The sequence below is a fragment of the Vipera ursinii genome (genome assembly GCF_947247035.1).
Source record: "Vipera ursinii genome assembly, chromosome: 3".
In the NCBI taxonomy this organism is placed as follows: domain Eukaryota; kingdom Metazoa; phylum Chordata; class Lepidosauria; order Squamata; family Viperidae; genus Vipera; species Vipera ursinii.
This window is the reverse complement of record NC_139516.1, coordinates 57,880,314-57,896,508: the sequence shown is the minus strand read 5'-3', so window position 1 is coordinate 57,896,508 and position 16,195 is coordinate 57,880,314. Positions and strand designations below refer to the sequence as shown.

Sequence of the window (16,195 nt, the reverse complement as noted above, 5' to 3'; positions counted from 1 at the left end):
CTGACCACGTGGGTGTATCTGATCCCTATCCATGTGAAATGACTTAAATGTTCTTTAAGCCTTGTAACAGCCATTCCAGAAATAGCAGTTCCTATATTGGTCCCATAAATGGTCAAAACTTCACAGAATAATACAAGTGGCCAAACAAACCTATAAAAGTGATAGCATTGTAAGTCATGGAACATAATATATAGCCCAAATAGATGCAAATCTGAAGAAGTATCTCCCTGAAAGCTATTCAATGCAGAGGGCAAGGTCTAGGTTTGAGCATTTGAATTCTAGCTGCTAAATCTGATCTTTTACACAAGATAACTGACTACACCTGGATTGGGGAAAAAAGGCCATAGAGCTAGCAGGCAATATAATTGCCTATATCAAGTAACAAATGAAGGGAACTAACCCATTGCCCAGACAACTGCTTCTTGCAATCACAAAAGCAGATTGGGAAACAATAATTGTAAACTGAGATTTCAAAGTGCACCAGATTTAAAGATCAGACTTTATTAATAAATATTTTGTATCCCACAAGGCAAGAACATTTGCAATGAAAATTGAAGCTCATGTAAATTCAACACAGTATCAGTTTACCTGTTATGGCATTTTGCACCAAAAGGGGCTACCACTGATCATGTATGTATAAAACAGCAGACATCAGGATTGGAAGAGTTTGTCTGATACTATTTTCATTATCCCCCAAGAACAATCTTTCTCTCTCTCATTAATATGTGATTTTAAAATTATAAATCTCAAAAGATTATTTCTCTAGCAACGAAGGGAAAGTAGTTTTTTACATCCCCAAGAAAGAGCTACATCAATTACAAACATTATTGTCCCTTGCTTAATGCTAATGGAGAATTTCTCCTGGGCTAAAATAGTGAAATATCCAGCATTTAATGCTCTCATGTGGAGAACAATTTTTCCCCCTAAAAAAGCCAAAAAGATCAGCATTGTTATGCTGATCTTCATATAACATGGTTATACTGTATTTCTTTGGTACTTTCTTTTGAATATATTACCTTGCAAATGTAGATTCTTTTATTTGTCTTTCCCTCTATCATGTTTATGATTCTCGTGCTTAAATCACTGACGATCCCCCCCCCCCCCCGCTCTAGAGACATTTATGCTCCATTTAGCATTGTGGCATCCCAAGGCAGCCATTTTTGCAGTACTCAGGACACAAATTTCCAACAAGGTTACTTAGCTGACATCAAGTCATTGCCATGTAGAACAGCTCAGAAAAGGAATGTATAGAAAGGGCAGATTACAGAATCAGATTAGATAGGATGTAAACTGCACATTCACAAAGGGTGTTTGTAGCTTGAAAAAGGTTGAATAGTTTTTAAACAACCTAAATCCTGTAATAGCTTGGGGTTGGGTGGAATGGTAAGTGTTTAAAACCACAGCATGTGACTCCACATTTCAGTTCTAGTGAGCACTGCTTTCTTTCCTGATCCTCTCTTCCCTAAACGCTTTAATTGCAATTTTAATTGTGAACATAGTGTATTGCATGGCCCTTAGTCACTTAGTGTGTCATAAATTCATTGCACTTTTATGGGCCAATTAAAAGGAAAGTGGAGCAAATGTTTCTTGAGCCACAGTATTCTTTGTATTATTAAGTTTAAGATTTGTGTATGCACTTTCCTCATTTACTTTTTTCTGATCTATAGTAAACTGATATGTAAAAGTGCAAGTGATATGTAAGACTTTTTCAGTGTTCTCCTGGACTGAGTCTTAAATCTAAGTAAATAATAAAACCTTGATTCCTTCTCCCCCACTCCACCCTCCAACACACACACACACACACACACACACACACACACACACACAAGAGAGATGAAACATGGTCTGTATAATCTTGTTAATCCATAACACACCAGCAATATTATCTCCATCATAATTAGAATTACTTCGTAAGCCTAACCAAGATTGCTTACAGATGAGTATTTTATTATGAAATCACAATAAATTCACTGGAATTTATTAAGAAACGAAAATCTATGTATAAGCCTTCCATCTTTTCCTACTCCCTCTGGTATCTTTTTCCATTGGGACAGAAAGTCTGACTTTTCTGAGAAACATAGCAAAATATTATAGGCTTCCAATGAGGAAATTTCACCCAGCTCTTCTATTACCTTTTTCAGGAGGTACAATTTCAACCTGGGGAGAGATTTATTGGGCAAAATGAGGTTATCATACCTCATTTTATTATAAATTTATTTTTGTATTTTTTAAAACAAAAAACTGTGTAGAGCTGCCATTTAAAACTATGACATTGAAACTCAAAATTTGAATGCACATACGGCTGTTTTGGTTTGGGTCCCATGAATGTTGGTTTACCAATATTATGGTTATAGGAAACAGCCAGTTGGGGCACTTTTGTAGTATAATGCAAGGTCACAGTGATTCCTCTTTCCATCCCCACATCCAATTGAAGAGGCTTACCCAAGGCACCTAACTTGCCTCCAAAGTATACCACAAAGCAGAAAAATCCCAGTTAATTTCCAAGCCTAACAAAGTGTGTGAGAAGTTATCCCTATATATTTGCTGCACTTTTCTGTTACCTGCAGTCACTTCAAAGTGCAGCATAATGCTTAAGCCTCAGCCCTTGAAGGATTTTCAAGTCTCATTAAACCAACAGACTCCCCCACTATTTTGCTTAGCTTCAGCTTCAGGTGGAAAGCCGGTTCTCATGGTTACCAGAATGAAGGACATATTCAGTCTGGTGAGTGTAGTAAATGAGTGTGTGGGCTTCTCTGTAGAATTCTGCATTCCTTTCTTAAACCTAGGAGGTAACTCCAATATCAGGCAAACGAAGAAGCAGTATTTCCTATGACACTAATAATAATAACATTGATTAAAAGGTTTGTAGTATCAAAGATTTGTCTCTGGTTTCTTTCATTAAAAAAAATCAAGTTATTCCTAGGAGAGTATTGGTTACATGCAGCAGGATTGAGTGCTGCTGAAGTGAACAGCTTTGCCAAAACCTGAAAGTCCAGCTTATGAGCCTACGCCCACCTCCACTTACATGGAAACTGGAACTGTAGCACAAAAGTGCAGCACTGGTGGACCAAAGGCTTTCAAATAAAGGTGTACAGTATTTTTATATACCCTCGTTCTAGCCATCTGGCTAATATACCTATGTTCTGTCCACCAGCAAATATGTCTCAACAATTCTGGTCAAACAAAAAGACATTCAGACAGACATTCAGCACAGCTTGCAGTCCAAGGTGCAAAAAGACTAGTGCATAAAGCCTGGAATCTCTTTATGTTAATCCAGGCAGCCAGTCATGGATGCTACAAAAATGTCACATCTTCTTGAGACTCAGCCCACTGCCATTGACCATCATATTCTGGGTGCTTCCTGTTATTGAGCTTGCAATTCTCTGAATCCATTTTGCTGCTCCTGGAGGCCTTTATTGCTAGATTCCCTTTGCTTGGTTGCTCAGCAGCTATTGAGGTAAATTTCTCCTCAAGGCTCTGCACCAGCACAGGGACTTGTCTACCCAAGATTCCATTAGCCATTGGTGGTGACAAATGGACAGGTGCACTTTGCTTCTTAAAACTTTGGTTTTTAACTAAACCAGAGGCCCATTCAGGGTAAGTTTTGCTTTTGTCTTGCTCTTTGTCCACTTTTGCAAGAAAGATCCTCTCTAGATCTGCCTTCGATCTTTCTAATTCACTTCTGCCCAGAGGTCTACCTGAGGGAGGTGATGTTATGGGCTCCACAGAAGAGCTTTGTCCATATTCATCCATATCATCAGCTAGTGTGTCCAAATAGCTACCAATAGATATACTATCCAGTTTATCATTGGGATCCTGAAGACTATTCCAGCTGCCTCGTCGGGATGTATCTTGACTTTCTACCAAGCTGTACTGACTGCTGGTAAGGCTGCTACAACGGCTGGTGAGCATCCCTTTTTCCTCAAGGAACCACTTGACAGCTTCTATTCCATCATTCACAGCTACCAGTTGATGGAGGATCTTGATATCTATTGTTCTTAGATAGGCCTGTTGATGAAAGAAGAAGATATAATCAGATCATACGCTGGATGGATGATCTCCCAAGGTAAATTGGAATTACTGTAGACTATATAATAGTCAAAGGCCCAATATTTCTCAACACAAACCACATCAACTACAGAAATATTTCGAAGGGATAATTTTTCACATTTAAGTGGGCTCAGTATGTTTTCATATGCCAAACAATACACCCATTCTAAGGCAACATGCTAATGATCCTTCTCCAATACACATGGTTACTCCCACTCAGGTGACTGAAATGGAAGGGAAAGGATTGTGTATCAATGACAGAAAAAGGAATTATCTGTTGGTAGTCTTGGCCACTGCTGAGATATACTGCTTAACATTCCAATTTTCCCATCAGGTGTCACCCAGTTAAAATCCAACACTAGTTTGTCGTACAGCATGAGGCAAAATAGAAGGAATTCTAACCTTCTATCCACTCTAGTACAGTAAAAAAATGTGCACTAAGGATAAATTATGGTGAACACTTGTAGAGGCACCAGGCTGGGAAAGGCTGAATCAATGAATCAACAAGGAGAAGGCATTTCTATTAATTGAAAGTGTTATATTTTAAACTTTTTTACTACAGGATTTGCCATTAAGTCTTTTTGCAATTTTTCCTCTATAGGCAAATTCATTAATACAAACTAGCCATATAAGGCCCTAGGATATGAAACCGTATGAAAGGGACCATCTGTCTCTACCTGTTTATTTTTCAGAATCTGGCATTTTCCCATATTACCTCAAGCTTTTGTGCTGAGCGGTAAAGACATGGTAAAGATTTAAAGTTTGATGTACCAAGTAGAAATAGCAAACAGCTCCTAACAAAGAGAATAATCCAACATTATTTGATTGTGAAACAGCTGCTTGGCTATATGAATCAACTTCAAGCAAACTGGAGCTGCCAAAGTGTTCAGTCTGTTTACTCTTGAATGTTACCCTGCAAGAATAGGAGATGCAGTCACAAAGGGCAGAAGAGAGGCAAAGTTCTTGAAAAGCTAGCACAAAACGTGTTTAGAGAAGCTTGATTTATTAGCCATGATTCAAAGAACACAATATTGGTAAATGATTCCAGCTGGACTAGATAATGTTGAACTAGCAAGATGACAGATGTGAGCACCATGGACAGAGGGGAACAGTTCCAAAAATACATGCTTAAAAATTAACCAAAAGGAATGTCTTTGCCTATATAGATTAAGAACAGCAATCCACGGAAAGTGGGAACACTAGAAGCCACGGATTGAGGATGGCTTATAGATTATTCCAACAAAGCATTATATATATATATATATATATATATATATATATATATATATATATATATATATATAAATTTATATGCCGCCCTTCTCCCTGAGGACTCAGGGCAGCTCACAACAATAAAAATTAAAAACATAAGATGAAAATTTTTTAAAAAGAATTAAACAATAAATACAATAATTACGTGACGATTTTAAAAACCCTATAAAAACCTAATTAAAAACATAGTCAGTCCAGACCCACTTGTTGGAACAACCAAGTCTTCAGGTCATGGCGGAAGGACCAAAGGTCAGGGGTCATCTGCAGCTCCGGGGGTAATTCGTTCCAGAGGGTCGGTGCACCCACAGAGAAGGCTCTCCCTCTGGGGATCGCCAGCCAACATTGCCTAGCAGACGGCACCCTGACGAGGCCGACTCTGTGGGAGCAAACCGGGCGATGGGATGTTGACAATGGCAGCAGGTGGTCTCACAAGTACCCCGGGCCTAAGCCATGCAGGGCTTTAAAGGTTATTACCAGCACCTTGAATCGCACCTGGAGGGCAACCGGAAGCCAATGCAGCTCGTGCAGGAGTAGTGTAACATGGGAGTACCAAGATACTCCCATGAGCACCCGCATGGCCGCATTTTGCACCAGTTGAAGTCTCCGGGTGCTCTTCAAAGGCAGCCCCATGTAAAGAGCATTGCAGTAGTCCAGGCAAGAGGTGACGAGGGAATGGGTAACCATGCATAGGGCATCTCGGTCCAAAAAGGGGTGTAACTGGCGCACTAGGTGAACCTGTGCGAAGGCCCGCCTGGTCACGGCCATTAGATGATCTTCTAAGTTGAGCCGTGAATCCAGGAGGACACCCAAGTTGTGAGCCCTTTCTGAGGGGGGCAATACCTTCCTCCCCATTAAAAGAGAAGGAACTAGTTGGACAACATGAGATGCCGGTATCCACAGCCACTCGATCTTGGAGGGGTTGAGCCTGAGCCTGTTCCTTGCCATCCAGACCCGCACCGCCTCCAGGCACCAGGACATCACATCAAGGGCATCACTGGGTTGGCTCGGGGTACCTCACCCCAAAGCCACGGATGATCTCACCCAGCAGCTTCATATAGATGTTAAACAGGAGGGGGGAGAGAACCAACCCCTGAGGCACTCCACAAGTGAGGGGCCTCGGGGTAGATCTTTGTCCCCCTGCCAATACAAACTGTGAGCGGCCCGAGAGGTAGGAGGAGAACCACCATAAAACAGTGCCTCCCACTCCCAAGCCCTCAAGCCGTCGCAGCAGGATACCATGATCGATGGTATCAAAAGCCGCTGAGAGGTCAAGTAGGACCAGGACAGAGGAACAACCCCTGCCCGGGCCTGCCAGAGATCATCTACCAGTGCAATCAATGCTGTTTCCATGCTGTAGCCAGGTCTAAAACCGGACTGGTACGGGTCCACATAGTCCTCTTCCTCCAGGAATTGCAGGAACTGACGCGCCACCACACTCTCGACAACTTTGCTACAAAGCGAAGGTTGGAGACAGGACGGTAGTTGTTCAGTGAGGATGGGTCCAGAGCAGGCTTCTTGAGGAGGGGCCTCACCACCGCCTCTTTCAAGGCGGAGGGGAAAACACCCTCTGTCAAAGAAGCGTTGATCACTGCCTGGAGCCAGCCCCGTCACCTCCCAGGCGGCTGAAACCAGCCAGGAGGGACATGGGTCCAGTAAACAAAGTGGTAGCGCTCAGTTTATGCATGATCCTGTCCACATCATCCAGAGTCACAGGGTCAAACTCACCCCAAATGGTATCATCAAGACCTGCCGCCTCCACTCCGCCGAACTCCGCAGGCATGTCAAACTCGTGACATCATGTGATGTCACATGACATATTGGGACTTTTTTCCCTTTGTTGGCAATGGGGTGGGTGCAGTTTCGGCATGACGCATCTGGCCCATGGGCTGGCAGTTTGACATACCTGATACAGAGGGATCTACACCTATATAAACAGTCTGTTTATACTGTAGAATTCTTGGCCTAAATGACAATTTGTCACATGCAAAATAAGGCTGCTTACAATCCTCTCACCCTAGTCTCACACTAGTATTTCCAACAGTAATTGTAATGTGAAAATAATCTCAGCTTTATATATTCCACATTTGCCACTTCTTTATCTTGAAACCAAATTCAGCACCATTTGTTAACATAAAGGAAGGGGTGGGAAGAATCAGATTCTATCCGTGATCTTGACCTGGTTTTATTGAGGTGGAATGGCCCTAATACGTAAATGTGTTCTTAAAGGAACTGAAGAAAATTACATTTATTTTCCTTTGATAATTCTCCATATTTGCCTTTGAACTGAATATTTGAAGTAGCAGATTAGCATGCACAGTAATCTCTACATTTCAGTTGTGCAACTTGATCTTAGAAACTAGAAATGTGAATGAAGAAATGGAGGAATTGTATCTACGGAAATATTTGTCCAGAAACCATTTCAAAATATCAGGAAAAGACTTGAGAACAAATAGGATATGAATCCAGTAGCACAAGGCTATAGTCCTATTTTTGAACAAAAGCAAACACCTGGTATTTGTTCAAGAGCTGTGACTAACATGTTGCAGCAATTCCCAAAGAGTGGAATGAATTGTTTTATCTGAAACTGGATGGATAGCTTGGAGGGAAGGGAAGAGGAAAAACTCTGAATTCCATCTTAATTGTTACTTGTAGCTTCCAAAACAAGCTCTTTATGGTTAAAAATTCAAAGAAAATACAATGCCAACAGCACCTATATTTGTTGGTAATGTCAATATGCCTATCTAAGCCTTATAAACTTAGCAATAGATTTTAATGGCACATCAGCTGGAACAGATACTCAGTCACAAACACATCCAATATATCTGACTGTAGGTCATATTACCTGTGGTTCCTGTGAATTATAGTGCAAAACATCTGGAAAGGCACAGTAGGAAGATGACTCATTAAGAGTGAGGTGTGGTGGATTAACCATGCTCATAAATCCACCTCGAGTTAATGAGGAACACAAATTCCTCTGAAAATACTCCCACTTTAGAAATGAGATTAACTCTATAGAATGCTCCAAGAATGAATCACAGGATTCATTTCACTGGGCAGCTGCTGACTTTGTCAATGGTTCCTCTTTATAGGGTTAAATTTGTTTTCAAAATAAAAGGGCTTTATTTTAAAATGTGTATTATTTCAGCCTTAAATATCAAGAATTTATGGAAGGGTGTTCGTAGGACAAGGGATATATTAAGCAGCCTTATAGAGAATAGATACCTAAAGGTCTCCTTATCCACAGTCTGTGCATCCCAGATGAAGAAGATTTGCTACAATAATGAGGATCTTTCCAATGAGAGATGCAGATGCTGATCTGAAATGAGTCTTTTCAATAACAGCCCCAATAGTGCTGTCCTAGAAAAATGTTATAGTCCTATCTAGGCATACAAGCTGGCTGGGTGACTTTGGACTAATCACTGTCTCTCAGCCCACAATTTGCCTTGTTATTGAGAGGAAAACAGGAAGCAGAGCATTACATAAACTGCACAAAATAAATGTAAGATATACAGATATCCTGGACTTGCAACCAGTCATTTAGTGATGGTTCAAAGTTACAACGGTACTGAAAAAAAGTGAGTTATGAACATTTTTCACGCTTATGACTAGTGCAGCATTCCATGATCAAAATTTGGATACTTGGCAACTGGTATGTATTTATGATGGTTGCAGTGTCCCAAGATCATGTGATCTCTTTTGTGATTTTCTAACAGGCAAAGTCAGTGGGGAAGCAAGATTCATTTAACAACTGTATTATTAACCTAACAACTGCAGTGAACCACTTAATAACTGGCAAGAAAAGTTGTCAGATGGGACAAAACTCTTTAACCACTGACTTGCTTAGCAACAGAAATTTTGGCCTCAACTGTGGTTGTAAGTTGAGGGCTACCTATAAATCTATTAATAAATAAGCATTAAAATACACAGACCCCTGACTCCCGGAGGCCCCCTCCAATGAAAAATGCCTTACACTGATTGTATTGTCTCTTGCTCCTAAGCAAAAAAAAAATTATTCTCCTACCTAGGCCTTTGTAATTTATAAATATATCTACTGCATAGAATTTTTAAATCTTCTGGCTGATGCTTTTATTACACATTAATATTTTGTGTTATTTGAATTATTAGTCTAAGGCAGGCATGTCAAACTCACGACATCACGTGACGTCGCACGACGTATCGGAGCTTTTCCCCCATTGCCGGCAATGGGGTGGGTGCGGTTTCGTCGTGATGCATCCGGCCCGTGGACCAGCAGTTTGACAGCCCTGGTCTAAGGTTTTTTTAAAAAATCTTGTGATTATGTATCACAACCCATCTAGTAAAACTGGGTTTTAAAGGATGGCATATGAATCTAAAATTCAATTACAAATTCTTCAGGACTTTGCAATCACAATTATAACATTTTCTCCAAGACAGGAGAAAAGTAGGGGGGAAAGCCATAAAAATTAGTCCCAATCTCTGATCTTTGACTCTAATACACTGTTTCTCAACCTCAGCAACTTTAAGATGTATGGACTTCAACTCCCAGAATTCCACTCACCTTAACTTGCTAAGGTTGAGAAATACTGGTCTAACATTTTAACTACCACTCTATGCTGGAGCTAATATTGTAGCTACAGATAGAGTGCACTGATACTTTTAAAATCCCTCAGTACCTTCCTGATTAGTCTCTCAACTATTTTCATTATAATTTAATTATTTCCTCAGAATACAGAAAATAATCTCTACTTGGAGATTATTTGTACATAAAGATAAAGGTAAAGGTTCTCCCGCACATGCATGCTAGTCATTTCCAACTCTAGGGGCCAGTGCTCATCTCCGTTTCAAAGCCAAAGAGCTAGCGCTTGTCCAAGGACGTCTCCATGGTCATGTGGCTGGCATGACTAGATGCCAAAGGCGCACGGAACACTGTTACCTTCCTACCGTAGTGGTCCCTATTTTTCTACTTGCATTTTTACGTGCTTTCGAACTGCTAGGTTGGCAGTAGCTGGGACGAGTATTCCAGTCTTATTTTCGAACTAAAATTATTCTAAAGAACTCCGATAGCATACTGATTTTCTGAGATTTATGTGCCAAGGCCTCCCAGGCATCAAAACAATATCCCTACTGAATTACAGCACTCTCCGGTGAAAAGAGGGAAGGTAAAGAAAGCTTGACAGAATGCAGTTAATAAAATGGGCCATGAATCTTTACATTTTGTTTTGCACACATCTGACCCAGAACATTTAAAATACAGATCCTACAAAGAATCCCATCCCCTACAACAATTATCGTGAAAAAGATCCCATGATTTCATTTTCTTCCAGCCTGGGCTTGCTTCAGTTAGAAATAATACAAATAGTTCTTTTAGAATTATAATCCTAGTACTTTGCTTTGTGTTCATTTAGTCTCATCACATAACCTTGCATTTAAAGCTTGTAAACTAGTAGGCAGCTAATGAACAAAACACCAAACCAGTGAATTAAATTTACTTTGATAATAAACAATTCAGAAGAGCAGCAGAAAATACAGAATACAACCAAAAGAGAATCCCATTTAAAAGCATGGAGAAAGTTAAACATTACATGAAATGATGCAACCATTTTCAATCCAGATCAAATGTATTCCCACCAAAGATAAAGATCAGTTTCATGAACTTTCCAAAAGTTTTTAGAAAGGGATTTTGGAACTGAGATGCCACCATCAGAAAGGCTTCCTCGTATGTGAATATATTTTCTAGGACGTTTTTACTGTGGAAAAAGTGAAAAGATAACATCTTTGAGTCACGCTCATCCATGAAATTGTCTTGGAAACAATATGGAAACGACGTGCCAATGTTTCCTTCCAGGGTGTTTTTCAGCTTCCCAGACTAGCCTGTGGCCCTCATATTTCCCAAATAATAACTGGACTTCCAAGTATAGACCAGATTAGCAGGAACTACTACTACGTGCTGAGGCCTGGAGCAAGTGTCCCAAACAAGATAAGAAGAACTTGAAAGCACATTACACATACTTCTCTGTATCAGTTGGTGTAATGTGATATCCAACAGGATGTATTACCCTGACCTCAAGTTACATTTTGACATTTTATCTGTTGGCCGTGCTGGCTGTCATTGAGAGAGCTTGCACTCCAGCGCATCAGGGGCGCAAGCTTTGGTAAAAGCACGCGTGGCCAACTCACACTGGCTGGGGCAGGAGGTAGGACTTTTTCCTGACTCTTCTCCTTTATATCCTCCTTAAAAAGGGACCTTTTGAAACCCAGAGGGTCAGGGAGAATTAACTGTACCAGTCTCGGTAGCAAAGCAGGCCTCCCAGGAAATAAAGACCTTTCCAGGAAGTAGCACTCCGGCAGGCTACTTCTGCCTAAATTATTTTGATGACAACCTCTACTAGGAAGACTACCTTTTCTGGATTTATACTTAAGATGTAATTCTCAGAAAACAACTATAGGTAGTCCTCAACGTACGACCACAACTGAGCCCAAAATCTCTGTTGCTAAGTGAAACATTTTTTAAGTGAGATTTGCCCCATTTTACGACTTTTCTTGCCGGTTGTTAAGTGAAACTGGATTCCCCATTGACTTGGCTTGTCAGAAGGTCACCAAAGGGGGAATCACGTGACCCCTGAACACTGCAACCATCATAAATATATATGCCAAGCATCTGAATTTTGATCATGTGACCATGGGGATGCTGCAATGGTTGTAAGTGTGAAAAATTATCATAGGTCACGTTTTTAGTGACCTTGTAACTCTGAACACGGTGGCTCAGTGGGTTAGGATGCTGAGCTTGTCGATCAGAAGGTCGGCAGTTTGGCGGGTCAAATCCCAAGTGCCGTGTAGCAGAGGGAGCGCCTGTTACTCGTCCCAGCTTCTGCCAACCTAGCAGTTCGAAAGCACGTAAAAATGCAAGTAGAAAAATAGGGACCACTACGGTGGGAAGGTAACAGCGTTCCGTGTGCCTTTGGCGTCTAGTCATGCCGGCCACATGACCATGGAGACGTCCTCGGACAAGCGCTGGCTCTTCAGCTTTGAAACGGAGATGAGCACCGGCCCCTAGAGTCGGAAACGACTAGCACGCATGTGTGGGGGAACCTTTATTTTTACCTTTAACTCTGAACGGTCATTAAATGAACTGTGGTAAGTAGAGAACTAGGAATTAAAGGCAATAAAGCTAGACTTTGCTCTGCTGGCAATTCTCTGACATATGGCTCTGTTTTGCATGTACATGCAAACAGTGAAAACAGTCTGGTTCACCACGTGAAAATCAATCTCCTAAACCAGCCATTTTTGGCAGTGCAGCATGTAACTTAATACATCCCAACTGTTTTCCTTCCACATTTCTCAGCATCCTCATAAATGAAGAAGTTCATGATGGAAACAAAATATGTGATAGACGAAAATACCCTGTTTGAAAAATCAAAACAACACACTCTTCCTTAAGAAAGTATTTTCATGCTGGGGAGCAGATGTGTCCCTCAGGCAAACAAGCCGGCCTATGTGTGGAGAATGGAGTCCTGTTTCATTGCATTCTGTTTTCTGCCCGGAGAAACAATCTCAGGACAAAACAGTTTTCTCTCATTCTCTATTTTATGTTGACATGGAAAACTAATATTTAAATGCCAAGTTTCATAGGAAAGATCATTTTAAAAATGGGGATTAGATTAGTGTTGAAGCACCGCTGCTTATTACAATGCTGATTGTCCTATTGGGTTCCCAAATTAAAAAAAGAAGTAAAGACCAGAATATTCATTCAACCTGAATATTGTATGTGACAATATTTTCCATTTTTATGGACATCTCAATAGATTAACAACACAATCCTGCATATATGGACTCAGAATTAAATCCAAATTCAGAGGGATTTAGTCTCACATAAATGGGCTGCAATGTAAATCACACCTGGATGACACACGGCAGAGTGTTCATAACCAAAGCTTTTAACCCAAAGTTTAAACCCAAGCTTCAAGATTCTTGAGTCATTTTCACTTCCTCAACAAGTAACCCTCCATAGTAACCTGTAGTTACACCAGAGGATTGAATATAGCAATCCTATGCATTTTTTAAAACAAAATATTTGAGTCAACTTCAACTCTTGCTGACTTCTTGGATACATACATACACAGGAAGTTAGAGATAACAGCACAGCAGTTTGCTGTAATGCTGGATGGGGATTTCTGGGATTTAAAGTCCACAGATCTTAAAGTTGCCAAGGTTAGACACCCCTGCTCTAACCTTTTCCAACTTTGTGGTCTAGTCTGTCCTGGTATTTCATGCATACCTTCTTGGAAATAAATTCTACTGTTATTCCATCCTAATTTTCACCTCAAAGAAAAGAGTAGCGAAGAAGCATTTTTACTTTATTAGCATTTTTTGTAAATTGCTAAAAACTGACTTGTAGGAGAAAATTAGGGTTGTGACTGTTGCCATCTATTTATTGGGTTTCATTGGTTTGATTAACTTATTTTAATTATTTTTTTCATTGGATTTAGAGCTTACTCAACTCCCAGACACCTCTGGATGGCTTACATGTTAAAAATAGAAACAATGAAATGAAAATAAAAAAAGAGAAACATGTATATCTGTTTTGTGGTTATTATTTTTAAAGATTATTTTATTATAGATGTATTTTTCAAAGTTAATGTTTGTTAATAATGTTATATTATGGATATGTTTATGTAATAAATGAACATATAAGCCTCTAAGGATCATTTGATTGGGCTGGTAATAACAAATTAATAAATGTATTTTTTCCTTTCTGTTTAAACATGTCCAGTTCTTGGAGATTGGACAAATCCCTGAAGTTTTCTTGGCAAGAATTTCCTGAAGTGGTTTGCCATTGTCTTTCCTAGAGTTGAGAGAAAATGACTGGCACAAGGTCACTCAGTTGGCTTTGTGCCTTAGGAGGGACTAGAACTCATGATCTCCCAATTTCTAATTTGATGCCTTAACCACTACACCAAACTGGCTCTAAGAAATGTATACATTCTTCTATTTGAATCTCTCTTGCCCTAAGGTTCAATTATAATAAATCTGCCATGATGCAATCTGCATGATTAAAAACAATCATAATAATAACTTGAGCTGCTACCCTGCTTAGCTGATCCTCGCAGGTTTGGACTTGATTAGTACTTGGATGAGAGGAATCAGGGCAATAGACTAACCTGGGAAGTTTTAAAAAATCTCAAACAGAATAGCAAACTATTTCCATATTCAGAGTTGTTTTTACAATTGGAATAATATATAAGCCTCAATAAGTAAGTTAAAAAAATCTTAAAGGACAAGATATGGATGCAAACATGAAGTTACCTAGAGTTGAACTTGAATAGATCTTACCTAGTGCCTGTTTAGTTTAGTTCCAGGTGCCAAATAAATTAAAACTGGACACCCTAAAATCATTTTATGATTACTTCAAGCAAGCTGGTGTTTCTTAGATCATGTCTATCCATTTTCATGCTTTTGTCTCAATTGATCTAAACAAGAATGCCAAGTATGTAATACTCTGTGTGTGGGTGTTTTGCATGTGTATATGTGGATGTGTGTGCGCACACATGGGTGTCCATTAAATTGAATAGGAGATTTGGTCCCTTATTGCTTCAATGGGATTCTTTGCAGAATCCCATTGAAAAGCCAACTGCATCACTAGAATGGTACAGACTTTCAGAGACACACCTTGTTAACTTTGAAACCAGACTTGGGAAAATGTCTCCAGTATCTAAAATTGGGCACCACATATTTCAGTTTCAATCTGGTATTTGAAATGGGCTGGGCTGGGAAATGGTAGCCTCACGATCAGAAGTATAATGGATTGAGCACTGAATATAGAGTGAAAATAGAGTGAACTTTTATACTAATATAAAGTAATCAATAATATAGCAAGCATCTAGCACAGAAGTATTTTTTCCTTTCCAGCCAAGAGTGGGAGTGCCTGTCATATCCAAAATCTGATGATAAATCTGATTTTGCATCCTGGAAAGGAAGCTGAGCTGGAACAGATGGGACAAATGGGTGCAGAGTTGCCCACCATCAGATGGGGATGCAGTGCTTGCGACTAGGAATTGGGAAATGGGGGAGGGGTCATCCAATAAATTGATAGCCTTTAGAAAGATAGGCAAACTGAACTGAGCAGTTTTCAGAACCAACAAGTAAAAGACAGGAGAGCAGGGCTAAGGTCCAGGCTCCAGGATGGGCATGAATGATCAGGTTCAGCAGGGACCATCAGGGGAAGGTGTCCAGAGGAGAACCCCAAGTTCACTCAACATCAAAAATCTGCCACCCAGCCAGTAGGGCTGGATTTGCTTCATCTAAAGGGGAAAAAAAGGCATTTGGGGAGACTGGGAAAGAAAACTCAATGTACCTGCGGTAGTTATGTAATGTAACAGAAGGCAAGTCCACCCATTCATAGTGAGAGATTCTTTATGCCAAATCAGTTGTTACTACTAGCACAGGAAGGCCACGCCGCAGTTAGGAATGGAAAGGGGAATGAATGAGGAAGGACTTTGGCGGAACCAGACCTTTGCCTTTTCTCCTTCCAGAAGCGGAACCAGACCTTTGCCTTTTCTCCTTCCAGAAGCGAAAAAAGGGTGTGTGTGTGGGGGGGGGGTGGATGCGTGTGCAAAAGGGGGCATCCTATCTTTCCGCGCGGAAAGGGAGCGGGGGTTCCGTGACTCACCAGTTCCACCTTCAGAGCCTTGATCTTCTCCCCCAGCCCGTGACGCGGCCCCCGATTCGGACTGTTCCGAAGCAGGTGAGCAGCCGGGTCCCCCCGCAGCCACCGAACCAGCCCGTCCGGAGGTTTCTGTCCGAGTTTCATCTCCAAATCCTTCAGGTCCGGAGGCAAGGAGAGCTCCGCGCCGCTGCCCGGAACCTCCATCCCGGGAAGGGGGCGGGAAAGCGAGAG

General features: G+C 40.7%; 1 protein-coding gene across 1 annotated transcript; it reads right to left on the bottom strand.

Annotated features, from left to right (window-relative positions):
- Positions 1 to 1,625: 1,625 nt before the first annotated feature.
- LURAP1 (leucine rich adaptor protein 1) lies at positions 1,626 to 16,168 on the bottom strand (the record flags this gene model as incomplete). Its single annotated transcript, XM_083357943.1, has 2 exons — positions 1,626 to 4,008; positions 15,968 to 16,168. 2 exons carry the CDS (start codon positions 16,166 to 16,168, stop codon positions 3,295 to 3,297), a joined length of 915 nt encoding a protein of 304 aa, XP_083214069.1. The 3' UTR covers positions 1,626 to 3,294.
- Between the last annotated feature and the right edge of the window lie 27 nt (positions 16,169 to 16,195).